Source organism: Chaetodon auriga, chromosome 13 (assembly GCF_051107435.1).
Source record: "Chaetodon auriga isolate fChaAug3 chromosome 13, fChaAug3.hap1, whole genome shotgun sequence".
NCBI classification, from domain to species: domain Eukaryota; kingdom Metazoa; phylum Chordata; class Actinopteri; order Chaetodontiformes; family Chaetodontidae; genus Chaetodon; species Chaetodon auriga.
The window spans coordinates 17,418,141-17,436,711 of record NC_135086.1 but is presented as its reverse complement, the minus strand read 5'-3'; the positions used below and the strand labels follow the sequence as shown (position 1 = coordinate 17,436,711).

General features: G+C 43.6%; 1 protein-coding gene across 5 annotated transcripts in view; it reads left to right on the top strand.

The window, feature by feature from the left end:
- il1rapl1a (interleukin 1 receptor accessory protein-like 1a) overlaps nt 1–18,571 on the top strand; it is a 159,776-nt gene that overhangs the window by 91,979 nt on the left and 49,226 nt on the right. For all 5 annotated transcript variants that reach the window (XM_076746127.1, XM_076746124.1, XM_076746126.1 and 2 more), the window contains exon 6: nt 11,909–11,983. In XM_076746127.1, coding sequence (XP_076602242.1) covers nt 11,909–11,983 — 75 coding nt within the window. The remainder of the gene's footprint in view (nt 1–11,908; nt 11,984–18,571) is intronic.

Below are 18,571 nucleotides of genomic sequence, written 5' to 3'. Positions count from 1 at the left end.
ATTCAACTGTGAAATGCATCAGAATGCTTTACTGCTGTATCTTAATGTAGGCCTCGTTAATGTTGTGGATGACATGCAGCAGAAGTTTCATTCATTTTCATTTTTAGTATTTGGGGTTACATTCTCTTTTCCAAAGACGACCTGGCCAAGAGGACAGCATTAAAGCATCGCCACAACAATAAATACCAACAACACAACGACAACTGCCTCTCAGCACAAAAGAGAATACAAAATATCAAGTTAAGTGAAGCTGATTAGAGATGAATGAAACTAAAATATTGCACTCATTTGCCTTTTAAAAAATCCTTTGAACTTCTTGATGCCAGTGAACCTGAAACAGCCGCACTCACACCACTCCTGAAAAAAATTAAAAAGATGAAAACACGTTACACCATGGAAAAAAATCACAGATATAACCTGCTTTATCCGCCCTCAGCACACCTACTTCCTGCAAATATGGGTGGCTAGAAATGTGTCTTTTGCATATACACCTGTCCAAAAAAGAAACTTAAGATGCCTGTGGTTTGATGGTGGATGAGGGAGGACGCCATCCACTTGTTCACCTGCCATCCCCCTTTTCCATCCTCTACTAGCAGATGGAGTGCAGAGCCAGAGGGGTTGTTTCGTTGAATATGTTAGTCTGGTCTGCCTGACTCACTGATCCTTTATCTGTCTGAGGTTTGTGCAAGTTAGAATCTAAGGCCCCGACCACGGCTCTGAAAAATCAGTAGTCTAACTGTGCTGTGTATTGATAAATCCATGGAGCTGTCCGTGGTGCTGAAGTAGCAGCCTTATTTGTAATAGCACCTTTTTCTCTCAGTCCCGCCCTTCTGTCAGTTTCATCTTGGATCTATAATATTCTCTAAACTATATATCAGAAATATTCAGTTCTATACTACATCATTGCCTGTATACTCTGTAGTGTCACCTTCATGATCAAAGTGACAAGTAGCAACATGTAGTCGTGGAAGAACAAGGGGATCATAGAGACACACTGCTGCCTGCAGTATTCCTTTAATATTTCTATGATCACTCAGTAATATCTGCACTGCATGACTGCAGATATAGTTTGGACTGTAGGTTAAGGGTTAGTATTAAGCTGGGTGAGGGTTTGGTTTCCACCCTGTTAAAAATTAACAAATCAGTGATTGGTAAAATACATAATCTGTCAATGGCTATACAGAATTTAAGCATCTTATTTACATCCAGATAAGATGATAAACATAAACAGCTTTATTGCAATGAGTCAGGTAGAGTGATTTGTAATTATTCTGTTGCTGTTTAACTCAAAGTTGACATTGATGTACGATCTCACAGGGTGAACAATATAATTGAGCTTTGTATAATAAAAAATAGATATTTTTACAGTATTGTAGGAATAGCGTTTCAAGTGTTTGAGTGGTCCGATGCTCACCGTGCCTGTTATCAAGTCACCACAGGATCAGCTCCAGCTGGGAAACACACACTGATGTCTTCTGTCAGTCTGTGTTGTCCAACTGTTCAATGAAATAATCTAATCCACCTGTCAAGCAGAACACAGTGAGGTTACTATATAGATTTTTTCTCTGTTTGTCACTGTACACATTTATCACAGTTACTGTCCGCAGATGAGAGCGAACAGTGGATTCTGTGAGCTGCTGAGGTTGCTGTGGAGACAGGTCAAAGGGAGCTGACGGAGCAGATGGCAGTGAGGTGACCCTGCAGTCTGCCTATCTGTTCCACTGCTACTTCATGTAAATCTCAGCCCTATAGGTGTCACCTCAGGTAAAGCCTATGGCACTACCAGTGTGTTTACACACCTGGACAGACCTGAGGCTGCTGTACACACACACATACACACACACACACACACACACCCTTCCAGTGGGATTAAACACTGTGCGTGCTGGTTGTAATGTGCCAGGACTGTGTTAATCCTGTCCCTCAGGTGTGTATCCACCTGCTTTGGCTCTTCCCTGCAGTTGACTGGGTCAGCCTTTTCCTCCTGCTCTGACCGAGTAACAGAATGGACACCAGGCCACTCGGGCTTCCCTCTGAATAGCCCACAGAGATCGGCACTGATTAGAAAGCTAATCCTCTTTCGTTGCCTAGTGTAGGACTAGCTGCCGGATGGTTTGATGGTCAGTATCTGCCTTGTCTGGAAATATTTTTTGCAGCTCTGTTGAGTGTCACACGTCTCCCTTGTCGATTCTCCCCCTGCCCTTCAGCATAAGCTCCAAACCGGTGTATTTATTGTACATTTTACTCTTTCATTTAGCAGGAATGGCTTCTTCACTGCCACTCCGTCACTGTTACTTGAGGCTGATAGGAAGGTGTGTGTACTGTATAAGTGTGCATTGTGCATGCCTGCTAGACTGTATGTGTGTTTGCATGGATCAGCAGCCTACATGCGCCACGGGTCCATGTGCAAATGTTAGCATGTGTGCGCACATGTACCGGGTAGCCAGGGTGTATGCTGATGTTGCACACTTGCAGACGTTAAGCACTGACCTGCATTATTGAATGTGTACACGCTGTCTGTGAGATGAGCCCTAATGGAGGAACGGTGTAGCGTATGCTCTACCCACTGGGCAACATTAAAGTTCACAGCGATATTATCGAAGACACACTGCACAGACCCACACATACATGCTGCCAGGGAGAGGCCGGGGCATAAGCCGGTTTGAGTGAGCAGGAAAAGACGATAAGGAAAGAACTGGAGAGATTTACTGAAAGGTAAAAAAGAGTGTGATGGGGCCAATTCTGGGACAGTGACAAAATGATGAAAAGATGACAGTGGGGGAGAAAGGGACACGCTTCTTAGTGAGATAAAGCGAAAGAAAATATCGCTCTGTGCTACAGTGAGAGAGCTTAAGAACAGAGCAGAGTCAGAGCAGTATGAAAAGAGTGAGCTGTTGAGCTCAGAGAGGGCACAAAGCACAAGCTAAGCTACACCCACACAGATTGTTGATGTGTCGATACTTCATCAGCAGCACGGTTGAGGCTGCAGTCTCGCAGACTTTGACTGCATAAGCACAAGGATCTTCTCCCCATCAAGTTCTCCTCCTTCTTCTCCTCTTCATTTTCATCTTTACCTCCTCCACCCCTCTCTGTCCTCTTTCATCACTCCTCCTTGCAGCACTTCGTCTTTGTTTCTTTCCACTTCATATCCATTCAAGGTCCCAGAAGCAGTAATGTTCGGCTCTTGCTCATAAAACAAACACAGACAGACACGCACTACTTGTGCTATGCCCTCCCATTTATTCATTCTCATTTGAACTTTGAATTACATCACAGGCGCACACATCCTCACATGCTCCGTTTTTATGTATCCTCACAGGCGCATAACCCTGTGAAGATCATAAACATGCAAGCTTGTGCTTTCTCCTTCTTCCTCTTTTTGTTTTGCTCTCTGTTTGGCAGTTGTCGTTGCTTGCTTTCTCTCCCAGTATATTCATATGAGCATGGATGAGCGCACTTGCTCAAGCACACACTGGCAGGGGTTTAAAACATGCACACATGCGTTCTCATGAGTTTACACATAGACACAGTTGCCTTCTGTGCTCATTATGGTGGGTTCACCGGGTTTTCTGATGTCTTTGTTGTCGGACTTTATAGTTGATTCAGAGATCATAAAACGTTTTTGAACTCTGCCTCGTGAATCTTGGACTTTGCTCCTATGTGCAAGTTGTTTGGCATAGAGCATCTGGCAACTCACACTCTAACAGAATGCACCCACCAGAAGCAGCCCTCCTACTGTATCGCATTATTTTATTATTATATTTCATTATTTTTTTTACTTATTACATAGTATTCTCCTGACCTTGAAATTTGCTTTGCTCATCTTTGTGGTATTTTGGCGCACGGTGCACAGCTGGGAGGAGAAGTGCAAACATGTGGGAGGTTCATTCAAATGAAGCAGGGCAAGCACAGTGGGTGTTAGAGTTTGGTGGAAAATGAGAGCAAAGTTAGCTGCCACTTTGGTGATTTTAGCACTAACAGCAAACAAACAATAAGTTTAATGAAACACTTGAAATCTGCATCAAAAACAAATAAAAGTGGTTAAAACAGGAAAACTGGCAAATCAGTCTGCAAATGAATGAAATTTGCACTGAAGTTTCTCCCTCCGGTCTTTAAATCTCTGCAGCCGTCTGAAGGCAGCAGGACACATACATGGATGAAGCTGCAGCCTTCTGTTTGAGAAGTGCCACGACAGAGTGCAGCACCATTACGCACAGCGTCCACTGTGTTTGCCTTCATTAAAGAACACCAGGCTGCTGCAGAATAAATCCATATACCTCAACAAACATCAGACACAACCGTTATAACTCAGTATTCTGCTGTTTATTTGAGAGGCATCAGATTACAAGAGCTCATTAATACTGTGTGTCACAGCCTGCTTTCCCAATTCAAAATAAATAAACAAAACGCATTCATGTTTTATCCTTGAAATGAACTATGAAGGGGCGGCACAGCGGCGCAGCAGGTAGTGCGCGTGCCTCAACCCTGGGTCGGGCAGGGCCTTTCTGTGTGAAGTTTGCATGTTCTTCCCGTGCATGCGTGGGTTCTCTCCGGGCACTCCGGCTTCTTCCCACAGACCAAAAACATGCTCATTAGGTTAATTGGTGACTCTAAATTGTCCATAGGTGTGAGTGTGAGTGTGTGAGTTGTCTGTCTGTGTGTCTGTGTATGTAGCCCTGCGATCACCTGGCGACCGGTTCAGGGTGTACCCCGCCTCTCGCCCATTGCTAGCTGGGATAGGCTCCAGCCCCCCGCAACCCCGAAATGGGATGCGCGGGTATAGAAGATGAATGAATGAATGAATGAATGAACTATGAAGCAAATGCTCCTATATCACACGATAATTCATTGTTGTTGCTTTTATTTATCTTATTTTATTTCAAATGGGTTTTTTTTTATGGCTCTTATTGCTTTTTCTTCTTGTTGCACTTTTATGTAAGTTTTATGGCTTTTTTTTTTTTTTTTTTCCATGTCTAATTGTTTTTATTTTTGCTTTTGTTTTTATTGTTTTTATTGTTTTTATTGTTTTACTCGGCTACATTGTAAATGAGGTCTCTACCTCAATGTATTTCCGAGTTAAAATAAAGGTTGAATGAATAATATATAATATAACCATTTACAATGTGATATATGACTGAAATAGTGTTGGATTGGTACGATCACATAATCTGCTTCACTAAGCTGTTTTAAGTATCCATTTCTATCATCATTGTGCTGATTAACTGTTAACGGTGACTGGCTGAGAGTGTAGGCCTATATATTAATCACCGCACCCTCTGATCTATATTCAACTACAGCAGCCGTTTTGCTCCCAAAATAGCAGGTGTGCTTGGAGACGCCCACATGTTCCATGCACCCACGACCTACAGATGTGCACTTTTCCTTGTGTCTGTGCAATCAAAACAGGGACCAATATGTGTCACAGATCCATATGGACTGCGGTGCGGTGCATTTGCGTGTACAGTATACGTCGTTTTGTCAGTACTGCTTTAGCCTGCAGCGTAATTCAGTTAAATCCAGGACAAAGTCATTGTTGTCATTTTAAACGTGAAGCAAAACCAGCCTGATATCAGACATCAAAGTCTCACTGTTCTACTCTGCACACTCCATGAATTTGAGGTTGAATTACATTTTTATGTGTCTGGGAACGTGCATGCATGCATACAAGAGTTTCGTGGAGTGTTTTCATTTTTCTGCTCAACTCTGATGCACAGGGAGAAACCATTAAATCTCGAGGGCACCTCTGACTCCCCCCCCCCCCCCAACCCCCCCCCCCCCACCCCCACAGCATCCCTGCTTTCTGCTCACTATTCTGTAAACAACAGACCCATAAAAATGCTCCTCATTCATTTCAAACACTCTTCACATTCCCTGACTGCTTAATTGAACCTCTTACTGTGAATACAATGCAAGTTATTCTATCAACCTCCGTAAAATATAATCCTTGTTGAGAGTCTGAAAAAACAAATTAAAACAGTCTTAATGAGGTTGCTTTTTAAATAGAGAGTAGTACATTATTATACCATGTGGAGGCACATAATTCCTGAGCATTTATTTTTGCAGCCAATTGAAGCCTGACTCGAGAAGCTGCTGTTGCTAATTGATGTTGAGTTAAATGCTTGGTGAAGTTTGTGAGGAGGGGAGGCCCATGGAAGGCTCTCCTGTGGAAGGAGACACCTGTAAGATTATTGGACTGAGCAATGGTATTTATAAGGGGCAGATGTACACACACATACATGTGTACTCACACACACACACACACACCTGCTGTGAGGGCAGAATCGCGGTTAACCTCCAGCAATCGGTAACATTTATTCTCAGTCTCTGTTCCTATCTCTCTCTCTCTGCGCTGTCTCGCTTCATCTGTCCCATTCTCTAACAGTTTCCTCCTCTTTTTTTTTTTTGTCAAATTCATCTTTAATTGGTCTCCATGTAGTACTTATTAGGTAATGAATTGTTAAATGTAGTTCCCATTGGTTAGTTAACATGTTCCGCAAATGAGCAAGGAACTGACATGCAGCTACTGGATTTAATTTCCTCTTTCTTGTTAATTCACAAAGATATGGATTATTGAAGCCCCACGGCTGCAATCCTTCTTTGAACAGCTTGATCACTGCCATGTTTCATCATCAGATAGTCTCTTAGAGGGCTGCTTAATCAGAAAAGCTTGACTGGCCGGTTGGCCCAAAGGGGGCCAATTGTTCTCACTTTTCGTGATGATAGCCATGTGATGACTATGACGCAGGAACCTGTCTAGCCATATTTGCGGGATAGAATGCAAACTCCTGTTGCTTTGATGTATAAGTGTTTCAGCTTTGCCAGAGGCAGGGCTCTTAGAGAGAGAGCACAACAGTGGTGGACAGTAGGGGAGCGTGATGTGGTTTAGGATGAATATAACTGCTTTTATTAGCTTCCACTGGATGACACCATTCAGCTCCCTGCTCAGCTTCTCCCATGTGGGAAATGGTTGAGTCTGGAATTGAATTTTGTATACTCTGAGGTGACTTCATAAGGGAATCATACAGGATGGTTATTGCACCATCAGGAATGTAATGAAACTGGCTCAAAGGTGACAACTGTACAGAAGAAGGTCATTGTTAAAATATGGTGATATCCTGCAGTACAATATAGGAGTCTGCCAGCCGTAGAGGAGACTTTTCTAGTCAAGCTTAGCTGTCTTGGGAGACTCACAAGGACTTTGTGTTTGCTCAAGTCTCCATCCTTCTATTTTTGCTTTTCTTCTCGAGCTTGACTGCCTTTGTTGGTAAAAATACTGAAAACCTTTGGGAGCCAATTTCCTGAGACCAAAGGACAATGCAGGCCTGTGTTCACAACTTCACATCCATGTGAGTGTGCGTGTGCCTGTCTGTGCATGAATGTGTGTCTGAATGTCTGCATAAGTGCTGTGCCTACACTTCAATCCCGTCTCCTAGAAATTATGTTATATGCAACTAATTGGCATTCACAATGAAGCGCTGACAACTGCCTGGATTACGTTCAGAATCAATGTTTCTTTGCGTGAATGAAACACGACACTTAATGTACAGTGCTGGAGTCACAGGGGTGTGGTCTGGGTGGATGGTGGCTGGAAAAAGTGCAGGACTGTGACACCAGAATCCAGAGTTAGTCACTGTGAGTGGATAGTGCATCGCAAGATATTTTCCTTTTCCTATTTTGGCTGAAAACAAATGAAGCACTGCACGTGCCAGTAATTATACATTCTATTTGTTCTTATTTTCACCTTTGTCACCAATTTGCGAACAGCATATTTCTTGCAAATTCCCCACGTTCACCCCCACAAATTGAATGACTAACAGAAAAAGCCCAGTGATCCAAGTATCTCAGCTCCATCCTTAATTCATTAATTTGCTGTTTCCCTACAGTCAGTCACCCAGAATAATCCATCTGGAAAGTCCAGTGAGCTTTTCCGCCACCAAGCAGAAATGGGATTGTGGATGACTGATCACAAAGCTTATATCCACAGAGAGTCCCAGTCTGTGTTAATGTATCCACATGGAGCGGAGGCCTGCACGCACACACACACACACACACACACACACACACACACACACACACACACACACACACACACACAAAGATTGATTTAGACTCTCCTCAATAGCACCTGAAACCTACTCAATGTGAAGCATAGCATTGAAAACGTAGTATAGTAGCATAGCTTTGAAAATGCTAAAAACATGCTTGCGATTAGCGCACAACGTACTGCATGCTACATGTTTTCACACCCTTAGTCACAAGCAGAGGCTCAGTCATTTTCCACTCCACATGTCCCTCAACCTTAGATGTATAGCATGCATCCCAAGTTAAAGGAATACAGGCCAACTGTGATGTGGTTGAAGAGTTTACAGAGATACTTTGTGTCACCTTCTGAAATTAATTCAGCCAGGTTTGCTGCAGAGAATAGAAAATGCTTATGCCCTGAGGGTACTCAGACATCAATGTTTTAAAGGTGAATCATTGATCCCAGAGCATAAAATTTGCACAAGCATGCCAGGATAGCTACTTGTGTGTGTTTGTGTGTGCGTGTGTGTGTACGCTTGTGTGTGAGGGAGCGTGTCAGACAGCTTGAGTCCACTACTCAGCCCGGCCATATTCACATAGAAAAATTAATTGACCACTGTGTCATACAATGCATGTCTGTGAGGAGGCTCTCACTTCAGTTTTGTCAACTTTAACCAGTTTTAACTAGCAAAGTTGCAGCTTCCGCAACATTTAATGTACGCATGGAACTTGCAGCCATCACATGAATACAGTATAATGGTGTCACAACACAAATCTGACCAAAATCTACTCAAATTAACCTTGGGGCCATTTTTATTTAATCCAAATCTGTTTTTTGTTTAACATGTCTTTTAAAGCAGCAGATAGTCACAGAGGAGTGGAAATAAAACCTGATTCCAACCTTGAACATGCATCACATACAGTAATCACAGACAGTCTTTTAGAAATGGACATAAAACAGACATAAAACATCCATTTCTTCTGTCATGATGCTCTCACAGCCTTTCATTAAGTCAGCAGCTCACCAGATATCTTTGCATGTTCAATTACCTGTTCATGTCAGTAGTTGCATAATTCCAGCCTTTGCCTGGTAATGGCAATCAGAGACTCTCTCCTTTGTTAGGAGATGCTCCCAATCCTCCATATTTTAACTGCTGTCCCTACCACCCCCACACACCCCCACCCCCGGACCATGATAATTGATGTTTTTCCCATAAAGGTAATTAAGATAATGAGATTTTTAGAAGCAAGTGTAGCATGCCAAAATAAGGGGGAGCATGTTTCTTGACTGGTTCACTTTGGCTGGCTTTAGAAATTTTCCCCATTTATTCTCTTCATTTCACCAGCTCCACTTTTCTTCTGCTGAAGTCTGCCTCCTATCTGTGTTCTCCTTGCCACATCTGCTTCCCCTCTCGTCTCCCATACACAGCTTGTCCTCATTTGTTTGCCAGTGCATAATTGGCTATAGGATCACCCATTGTGTAATTATGTATAGCAGTTTGATATGTAATTAAAATTGTATCAGTATCCAGTGTAATTTGTGCTGTGTGATTACCTATTAACAGTGCAAACAGTTGTGCCTAAAAGCCCGTGACCGCCCCTCTCATAGATGTCGCTGTGCGTCTCTGTCAGTATTTACATAGCAGCAGGTGCAACATCTGAGCAAAAACTCGCTTCTTATCAGCACGTAATAAACACTTCTCCTACGTCTCCTCACATGACCACTTATTTCTGACAGCTGGAGCGTTGGTTAAATATGCTATCCTGCAGCCTGAAACCAAGCACTCTACAAGACCATGCACTTTACTTCAAACACGACCACGCACTTTACTGCACATCACCGTGCTGAGTGAGTAAGCTCAGCAACATTGCATGGCTTGTTCCTCCCAAATACAGACACCAAAACAGAGCAGGGCTTTCAAATCGCTTGTTAGAGTGCTCTTGTAATGAGGCTAAAGAAGAGGGCTTGTGAGGACACTCTAAGGAAACATCTTAATGAAAGCGCCAGGCTACAAACTGGCCTGAATAAGCCGCCTTCGCAAATTCACCACTAAGTAATTAGACGTGCCTGAAAGGTCTGCTGTTGGGAGTAGCCTCTGTTTTATTCAATAAAGGTTTTTTTTCTTCATAGCTGATTTAGGACGTGCAGAATTAGCTTTTGCCTCCTTAGTGCACATGATTCTGTGCAGTGTGTGCACTGTGTGTGTGTCTGTGTAGTGTGCTGCTGTGCACATAGTCAAAGGTCATGTCCTTCTTATCTGACCAGTTGTATGTATTGACTAAATACCATAATAAATAAATACAGTCTGGTCAATGCACACACAGATGTTCCGGCAAGCCTACATGTTTATATATCAAACCGGTTTTATTTCAGTAACTTCATGATTATCTTTAGCACTCATTTTAATACAGAAGAAGAAATTCCAAGGTCTGCTATTATATCAAACATATCATGTTTGCTAGCAGAGGAACATGGGTTATAATGAGTTTAATATGGCCCAATTCTTCCTCAAGACGAAATGCCACAGCAACAAAAAAAGGTGTCATAGGTTTGAATGGATGAATGAATATGCCAAACTCAAACAAAGTGTTATTCTCAGCAAAGGAAGTATGTGCTTGACTAACTGACACTAAGAGTGTCAATGACTATTTCTCTCCTGAAGTTCGCTCTCTTCGCTTTTATTTTCAAACTATGAGAAATCTTGCCAACTAATGTACACACACAGTGTGTGTGACTGAATGTGGGCACATTCAACCACACTGGCAACACTCACACACAAGCACACACATTAAAAAAGTGCACTAAAAAAATCACACATGATGTGGTCCAGATGAATTTGCAGCAAGTGTATGCAGAAGGTATACACATTCGGGAGTGGAGTCAGCATAGAGATCAAATAAGTAAGCTTTGAGCGCTATAACTAATATTATAGGTAAGAATTCCCCTTCTTGTGTTATTGCCAATATGTGAGAGACCAATGCAATAAGTCAAACAGTGCAAGAGCTCAGTGGTCTCAGGCTGTGACTGTGCAGGGCAACTTGAATACTGGATGTATTGTTGTGTCAGTGTAAAAAAAGGTCATTAAAACGACACAAATGCAAAGGTTGTTTATCTGTCTTTCTGAGTGGGGGATTCAGTAGCTCATGATGTCGACACAGCCCCTGCGTTTCTCCTCGTGTCGCTGTTTAGTCGTGTACATACAAGACCCTTTTTCTGTTCTCTCAACCCCTCCACCCTAAAGAGCGCAGCCTTTCTTGCAGAACACACAAACGCTTTTAACAACAATAAAACTGCTGCTTGTTCTGGCGTTCCCCAGAGGAAGGACTTCAGCAGCAAGTCTGACATCCGCCGTATGGATGATTAGCATCATTAGAGCATCAGCTGCTCCCTCTCCCTCAGACACACACACACACACACACACACACACACACACACACACTCCATGATGACTCTTCAAATACATGACACTTGTGCAGATTAAATGGTGGCATGTTCTTGGCAAAGCAGTGATTAATTTATGATTAGAAGTAGGCTAGATGAAGCCAAGGTCTATAGACACCAGAGAGCCATGTGTCTGCAAAGACACAAAGAGCACGATGGGAGAATGAGAGGAATGAGAACAGACAGAAGAGGCATGAGCATTTATTAACTCTGAAGAGGAGACAACTTCTGTCTATGCTCTGTGTTCAAACGCGAACAAATCATTTTAAGGCAGCGGGGGATGCAAAGAAATTTATTGTGAACTAAGTGTAGGAAGGACATTGGGAACCAACTAAAAATAGCTCAGTCAGAAACCCTCACTATTCTTCTTCAAAGACAGTTTGCCTGCTTTGTTGGTTTGTCTTGTATCATACTTATCTAAATTGTGTCTTTTCTCCTTTTCAGCTCCTTTGACCGACAAGCCGCCAAAGATCCTGTTTCCTTCTGAAAGCAAGATTAGCAACATGGAGCTGCAGCTAGGTAAGAGCATCATGGGATTTCCTCCAGCTGCAGTCAGTACTATCTGTGTCATTTCCAAATGACAGGCAATGGATGACTTTACAAATCCTCTCCAACACACCTCCAGGCGGTGAACACAGATTGATGATGGCACTTTTTATTTGCTAGAGAAACAGGAAAAAAGGGAGAAAAAAAAAGTGTTTTCCATATATGCAAATGGTGGGTGCTAATGTCCCCAAGGGTGTTTTGTCAACAATGAAGAGCCCATATGGTGCCAGGGTTCCATACGCTGGCTCGCCACATGGAAAAGCGGCTGCTTTCAGTCGCCATTGTTTGTCTTCTTTGACGTGGGGTCGTAACGGGCCTACCGCATGTGCATGTGTGTGCGAGTGAATATCCGCATGTTGTTGTGTTTGTTTGTTTTTTTTCTGTGACAGCATATTGCTTGATTTCTGGGCACAGTCCGCTGTCCACATGGTGCTTGCCGCTCCACGAACGGCTTATGTGTCTGTCATGGTGAAGGCGATCGGACAAGACTGAGAGGTCTGGAAAGCAGAGGGAGTGCATGAGTATGTGATGGGGTGGGGGGCGGGGGGGAGTGGGAGGGAGAGACAAAGAAGGTGCAATGACTCACTGAGAGCTTACCTTTTGTTTTCTATCTGATGCTGTTGGAATACAGGTAGTTCATTTAAAAATGCCTCCACGGTTGGCTGATCAAGAGTGAAAAATTGCTGCTGTTGATAAACTGACAAGCACGGCTTCACATGTCAGCATAGTCACACCCATGCATGAACAGGTTGGACAACGCAGGTGTTTGTGTCATTTGTCTCGACAACATATGTTGATTTCACTGGGATTTTGAGGGAAGGCTTGGCTTATGCTATGAAACATTCTTGCAGCCTCTCTGCCAGTTCCTTCTCATGTATGCTTGTTTTGTGGGGTGTCTCTCTGTGTGTGAAAGGGTAAGTGTACAGTGGTCGACAAGGGCAACACGCTGCAAATACAGAAACGATGCAAAGTCTAAAACACACAATCTCCTAAAGCAAATGTCAAACACACAATGGGAGAACTCCAGGCCTCTAGGGGGAGTGTTAAGAGGGACAGCTTGATTTTTGACCTGGGAGAGACCAGACGAGACAGTGGTCGTTTCTCAATACCAAGTACGCCAAGTTCGGACTTACAAACTTGGCAGTTCGGACTTAGCAAGTTTGACCTGGGAATACAGTCTCTCCAGGACGGGAGGACGCAGGATGGTCATTCTGCAATAGGGACGGCAGCGTACTTGATGACGTCACCATCGCAGCTCGTCTGCCGGTTATCTCCGAAAACTTTGGAGCAAATTTTAAACTACGCGCTATCGTGATGAATCGACCACAGATTTTAAGTTTTAACATCCACTTTCTCACATAAAATAATCTTAAAACCACATTCCGTACTACTAAAACAGTAGTATTTCGAAACTTGTAACTTTACAGTTGTGAGTCCTCTCCTCCGCGATCGTTGCTACGAAATGCATTCTGGGATACGTGGCTGCCCCAAGTCCACACAAGTCACCACCCGATGCATCCTCGATAAAATGGGAGGGGCAAGAACACATCCGGGTATTTGACTGTACTTGGCGAGATGCAGACTTTTGAATTGGAACAGTACTTGGGCTCAGACTGATGACGTTTCTCAAGTACACAAAAACACAAGTACAGAGAAGAACGCATATTTAGAAAGGCCTAGTATTTGTTTTTGATACTGGAGGCTCCAGAAAACAACGCATCCTACATTTCCCATAATGCATTACCATGGTGTCTCTTTGTTAAACTGTCTGTTCCTGGTAAATGCACATTTTTTTCAAACTCCATCCCCTTAGTTTACAGTGCAGTTTGTCTCCAGGTCCAAACCAAGATAACCCAGGTGACATCACTGGAGTTATTTTTTCAGATTTAATAAAACTCCCTTTAGAGTCATAGATGATCTTATGAAACTGGCTAAATAGCAGACAAGTGAATTGATATTGATGGGTAAATCAGTGGAGTTCTCCTCTAGTGGTATGGCACATTAGGGCTTGGCACCACCATGGCAAAAAAAGAGTTAGGCGGAGAGGGAGCGAAAGTGCATGTGATGTCGTGCAGCGAGCCCCCACAGACTCCCAGCAGAGTGTCTAAAGCACAGAGACACCAAGGTAAATATTTTACAGTCGGGCTCCATTTTGTGTGCAGAAAAGTTGTGTCTCCCTCCAGACGAGAGTTTCTCTTTTATTTAGCTTTATTTATTTATTCTCCTCTTCCTTAATATTTGTTGAGTCATGCCCTAAGCAACTTTATGGAGCAACATGGCAGATTTATGGTAGCCAGAACGTGCACAGAGAGGGGCTGGTCCCTCGTGGCAAGTGGGAGATAGAGAGAGAGAGAAAGAGATGGGATCCAGTGGAGGCCAGTGGATGGGCAGTAAAATCAGAGCCGTAAGCAGAGAGATAAATCTGCAACCCTGCCGGGAAACACAGCCCCACTTTATCTCCTCGGATGCTGCAACCAGTGCAGGTCTCAGACAGCCGTCATCGCAGCCAGCTTTACACAACATACACGCACGCAGACATAAATAAAACACATATGTTACATAAACGCGAACAGAGGACGTGCAGCAGAGAAAGTCAAAGAGGATGATGCAGAGAGGAGAACACAAAAGTCCATGAACAGGAACGACACTGAAAGCAAGAAAGAAGAGTGGTCATAGAAGCAAAGAGGGGTGTCAGAGAAAAGAGAGGATTCAGTTTGTTAAGAGAAAAAGACGGGGAGGGGGAAATGGAGACAGGGGCATGAGAGGGAGTTTGTTTGGCTCAGGAGAGGGGTGTCTTGTCAGAATGTGCCCTCCCCTGGTCTCCAGAGGTCCCCGTGCCTCTGTGTCCCTTTCTGCTGAGCAGCCAAGATTCTGCCACTCAGGACCGCTCACACTAAACCACAACACCAGCACCAAAAAGCGGTGTGTGTGTGTGTGTGTGTGTGTGTGTGTGTGTGTGTGTGTGTGTGCTGTTATCATCACAGATCTACAAGGTTTCAAGGCTTCAGGAGTCCTTGGGGATGTGTGACTGTGTGAGCGCTGAAAGCAGGCCTGATTTTTCACTCTCAAATATTACTTTTCCAACAACTTGACATTTTTGATGTTGTTTCCAAAGGAGACTAAATCAAGGTTGTGTAGGATGGTTTGGATTTCTTCAGCAGTCAGCTAGTTTCTCTATTGCCAGATTTACTGCTGTCCCCCAGTGGTGTGTTGGTGCAGTCCACTTGCACCTCTCCGGAATTGGGAGGATGATTCATATTGTGGGGTTTGAATTTTATTATTCTGGGGTTCGTGAGGAACACAAATTTACAGTATGTACGACATATTACGCCAAGCTCCAAATTTAAAACACACGCACCCACACACAGACTCACTGCCTTGGTGTTGATTCCCCCTCGGGATGATTCGTCATGGATTTGCTGTCCCAGAGGACGGGGTGGAGGGATTCAGCTCACGCTTACCCAGCATATCTCTTTCTCACGAGGTCTCTCTCATCGTCACGCACACACACAAAACATACATGCACAGATATTCACACATGCCCCTGCAGCACTTATGGTGGGTAGGTCACACACACGCACACACTTGTGGCGCAGTCTTCGGAAACTGTGAGATAATTGCAACGAAGAGAGGACTTTACTGTCCCCTAAAGCCAGCAGATGGGTGCACTCTAGTGGAAACGAATTAGAATCAATTATTTCAGAGAGGGGGGCCCAACAGCACAGGGTGGGCAGCAGGAAGGACATGACTCTTATAGTATATGTACTTTACTTCAGCATGTGTAGAGGTACATACATGTACACCCTCATGCTGCACACAGTCCATGGTCGCCATCTGTAGTAGACTTAGTCAATAGTAGAAATACTGTAAATCTCTTGAATAAAAATGGTTGGCAACCAGGCTAGTTAGCCTGCTCCCAGGCAAGTGGCAAGATTAGCTGGCGGGCTGTCGTGGCTCGACAGTACTAACATGACCGGCTGGCTACTGTGCTAATAGTTAGCTTGCCAGCCACTATGTCACCACCTATTTTAGACAGAACGTCTATAGCTATGCCACTTTCTGGTCTGAACAGAGGCACTGAGATGCTGTTATAATGCTGCTGCTTCTTATCAATGCCTGCGACAGCCATGGCTGGAGGCATTATGTCTTTTGGGTTGTCCGTACATCCATATTCATGTCCCATTGTTGTGAATGAATCTCAGAACCATGCGAATTTCTCAAAATTTGGCACAAACTTTCACTTGGGCTCAAGGATAAACTGACTAAATTAAACAGATTTTGGTAGTCAAAGGTCAAAGGAACTCAGGAGGACAGATTGTGACCATGTTTGGTCAGATGCTGAAGTGGTAACACTAGTCTTAGGTGTCCACCTTGAAACTGTGCAGATTGTATAGATTTTCTTTGCTGCCGGGTTGAAGATGTGCGTGAAGCATCCATGTTTTACAATTTGTAGCTTCTTTGTAGCAACATCTATATCTGACATATTGTAGTCCACCACAAGCTCATTGGGTTTGCTGCTATTAAGCTTCAGGTGATTGTCGTTGCACCATGTGATGAAGCTCTCCATCAGTCCTCTGTAAAAATAGTCTCTAAGTGAAAACAGCATGTGTCTCAGTTGAAATGAATCCGTGTGTGAATAGTGATAATTTCCATTTCACCAAACAATACATTTAATGCCTTCATACATATATGATTCTGGGAAGACATGGATATAAATGGCACTTGATTGGTTGACGTTTGCCGAGCTCCACACTTACCTTTACTCAAAGCAGTTGTTTTGAGTTGATTAACATATCCACGACACTGATTGGCCGATTATGCTTATGTGACTCTGATATTGTTACATGAAAGCAATAGTGAAGCAGTGGGATGCACCAGCAACACCCTCAGGTTAGATTTTAGATTTTGTCATAATCATCCCTCTATAAAAGCCTACTGTGATTTTGACTTTTGTCATTTCTATTGAAGATACGCAGTCAAAACAAACCCACACCTCAGTTTCCCTCCTGCTGATTCTCCATGCCCAACCTTTCATCCTTGTTCCTGCTCACTCTCGCTCCCTCTTTCTACTTGGTTGTACGTCCTTTCATCCCTCTCCTGTCTTCTCCCTTCACTGCCTCACAGACCCACCTCTGCCTGCTTTAAGATTTGAGGATTCGTCGTCTGAATTCTGTTGAAGTGGCTAACACTCCATGTTCTCCTCTCCTCTGTTCTTGTTAAGGAGTCCACAATACTGAAGACTTTCTTGATCTTGAACACCTAGCTGTGACACCAGCCATGTCACCTTTCCATGGAGAAGGGTGAAATTGAAATTGGCATTGCTCTGGAGAGTTACTAAAGGTCAACACAGAGTCACTTCACTAAATTACTCTCTATCTCTCTCTTGCTCTCTGCCTATCTGTTTGCCACGCACATACACCTATACACACACACAGTTCTCTCACTCTCTCCCACCGATGTTCTCATCGCATTTCTTTTTTCATTAAAAACACAATATTGGTGTCTTTTTATGTTTGCTTGTGTGTGAGAGAGATGTTGACGATAATGTTGTTGGCGATAATGTGGATGGAAAGGACGGTAATCTTACAGAGAATCCATAAAAAAGACAAGAGCGTGTGGTCCAACTGCACTCCGCATGCTCTGAATCGTCCCATTGCTCATTTAGCAAGAAGAAATCTATCAGTAGAGGATGTTGCATTTTTAATTTTAACCAAATACCTATACCTTTAAGGGAGAGGCAGAAGGGCCGTGAGGCACTTTACCAGTCAGCTGTGCCTGTGTAGGTATGTCAGTTTTGTGTGATAAATGACATATTTATGTTCTGACACAGAGAAAAAACAAATCCGGAGAAAACCAGCCCTTAAAGGTCACTCAGCAGATACGGGAAGGAAATCTGTCGTCATTCAATTTGGTTTCAGTCCCACAGTGACCCAGCGTTAAGTAACCCATGGTGACTGGTATGGTAACTAGCATGTCAGCGAAACAAAGCTAAATGTTTAAGTGTGTGAACGGTCGTCATTAATCACTGAGTCTGGAGCCGAGAGCAGGAGCCTGCAGTATGATAAATGAACCTACAGTGCCTCTACACATGCCTAACAGCAGAGGGAGAGAGAGGAAGGCAAGCAAAGAGGAAATACACAAAGGCATAGCTAGAAACAGCAGCACATAGCGGGGAATAAAGACAGACACAACACCCCACTGTGCATCACATACAGCTGCTTGTTTGTTGCTGCCTTGACATTACTCACCACAGCCAGTGAGGCCAGTGAGAAGATGCAAGAAAGGAGTGAACCCACTCTTTATTCATACCAGACTGGTGGTTATTTTCTCTGAGGCACCAGGCTGACGTTGGACTGCCAGGCGCTGCCTTTGAGCAGCTGTAGTTTTAGCGGTTTGTCCAGCACTGTTGGTTTTAATAGACCTTATCAGCAGCAGTTCAGCCGATTCAGCATGCTGAATCGTCGCTGAGAAAGAGCTGTCTGTGGCTGTCTGCTCAGCCCAGTGAATCAGTGACTTCACCCGTTTAGGTTTTTTTTTTTTTTTTTTTTTGCCTTTCACGTC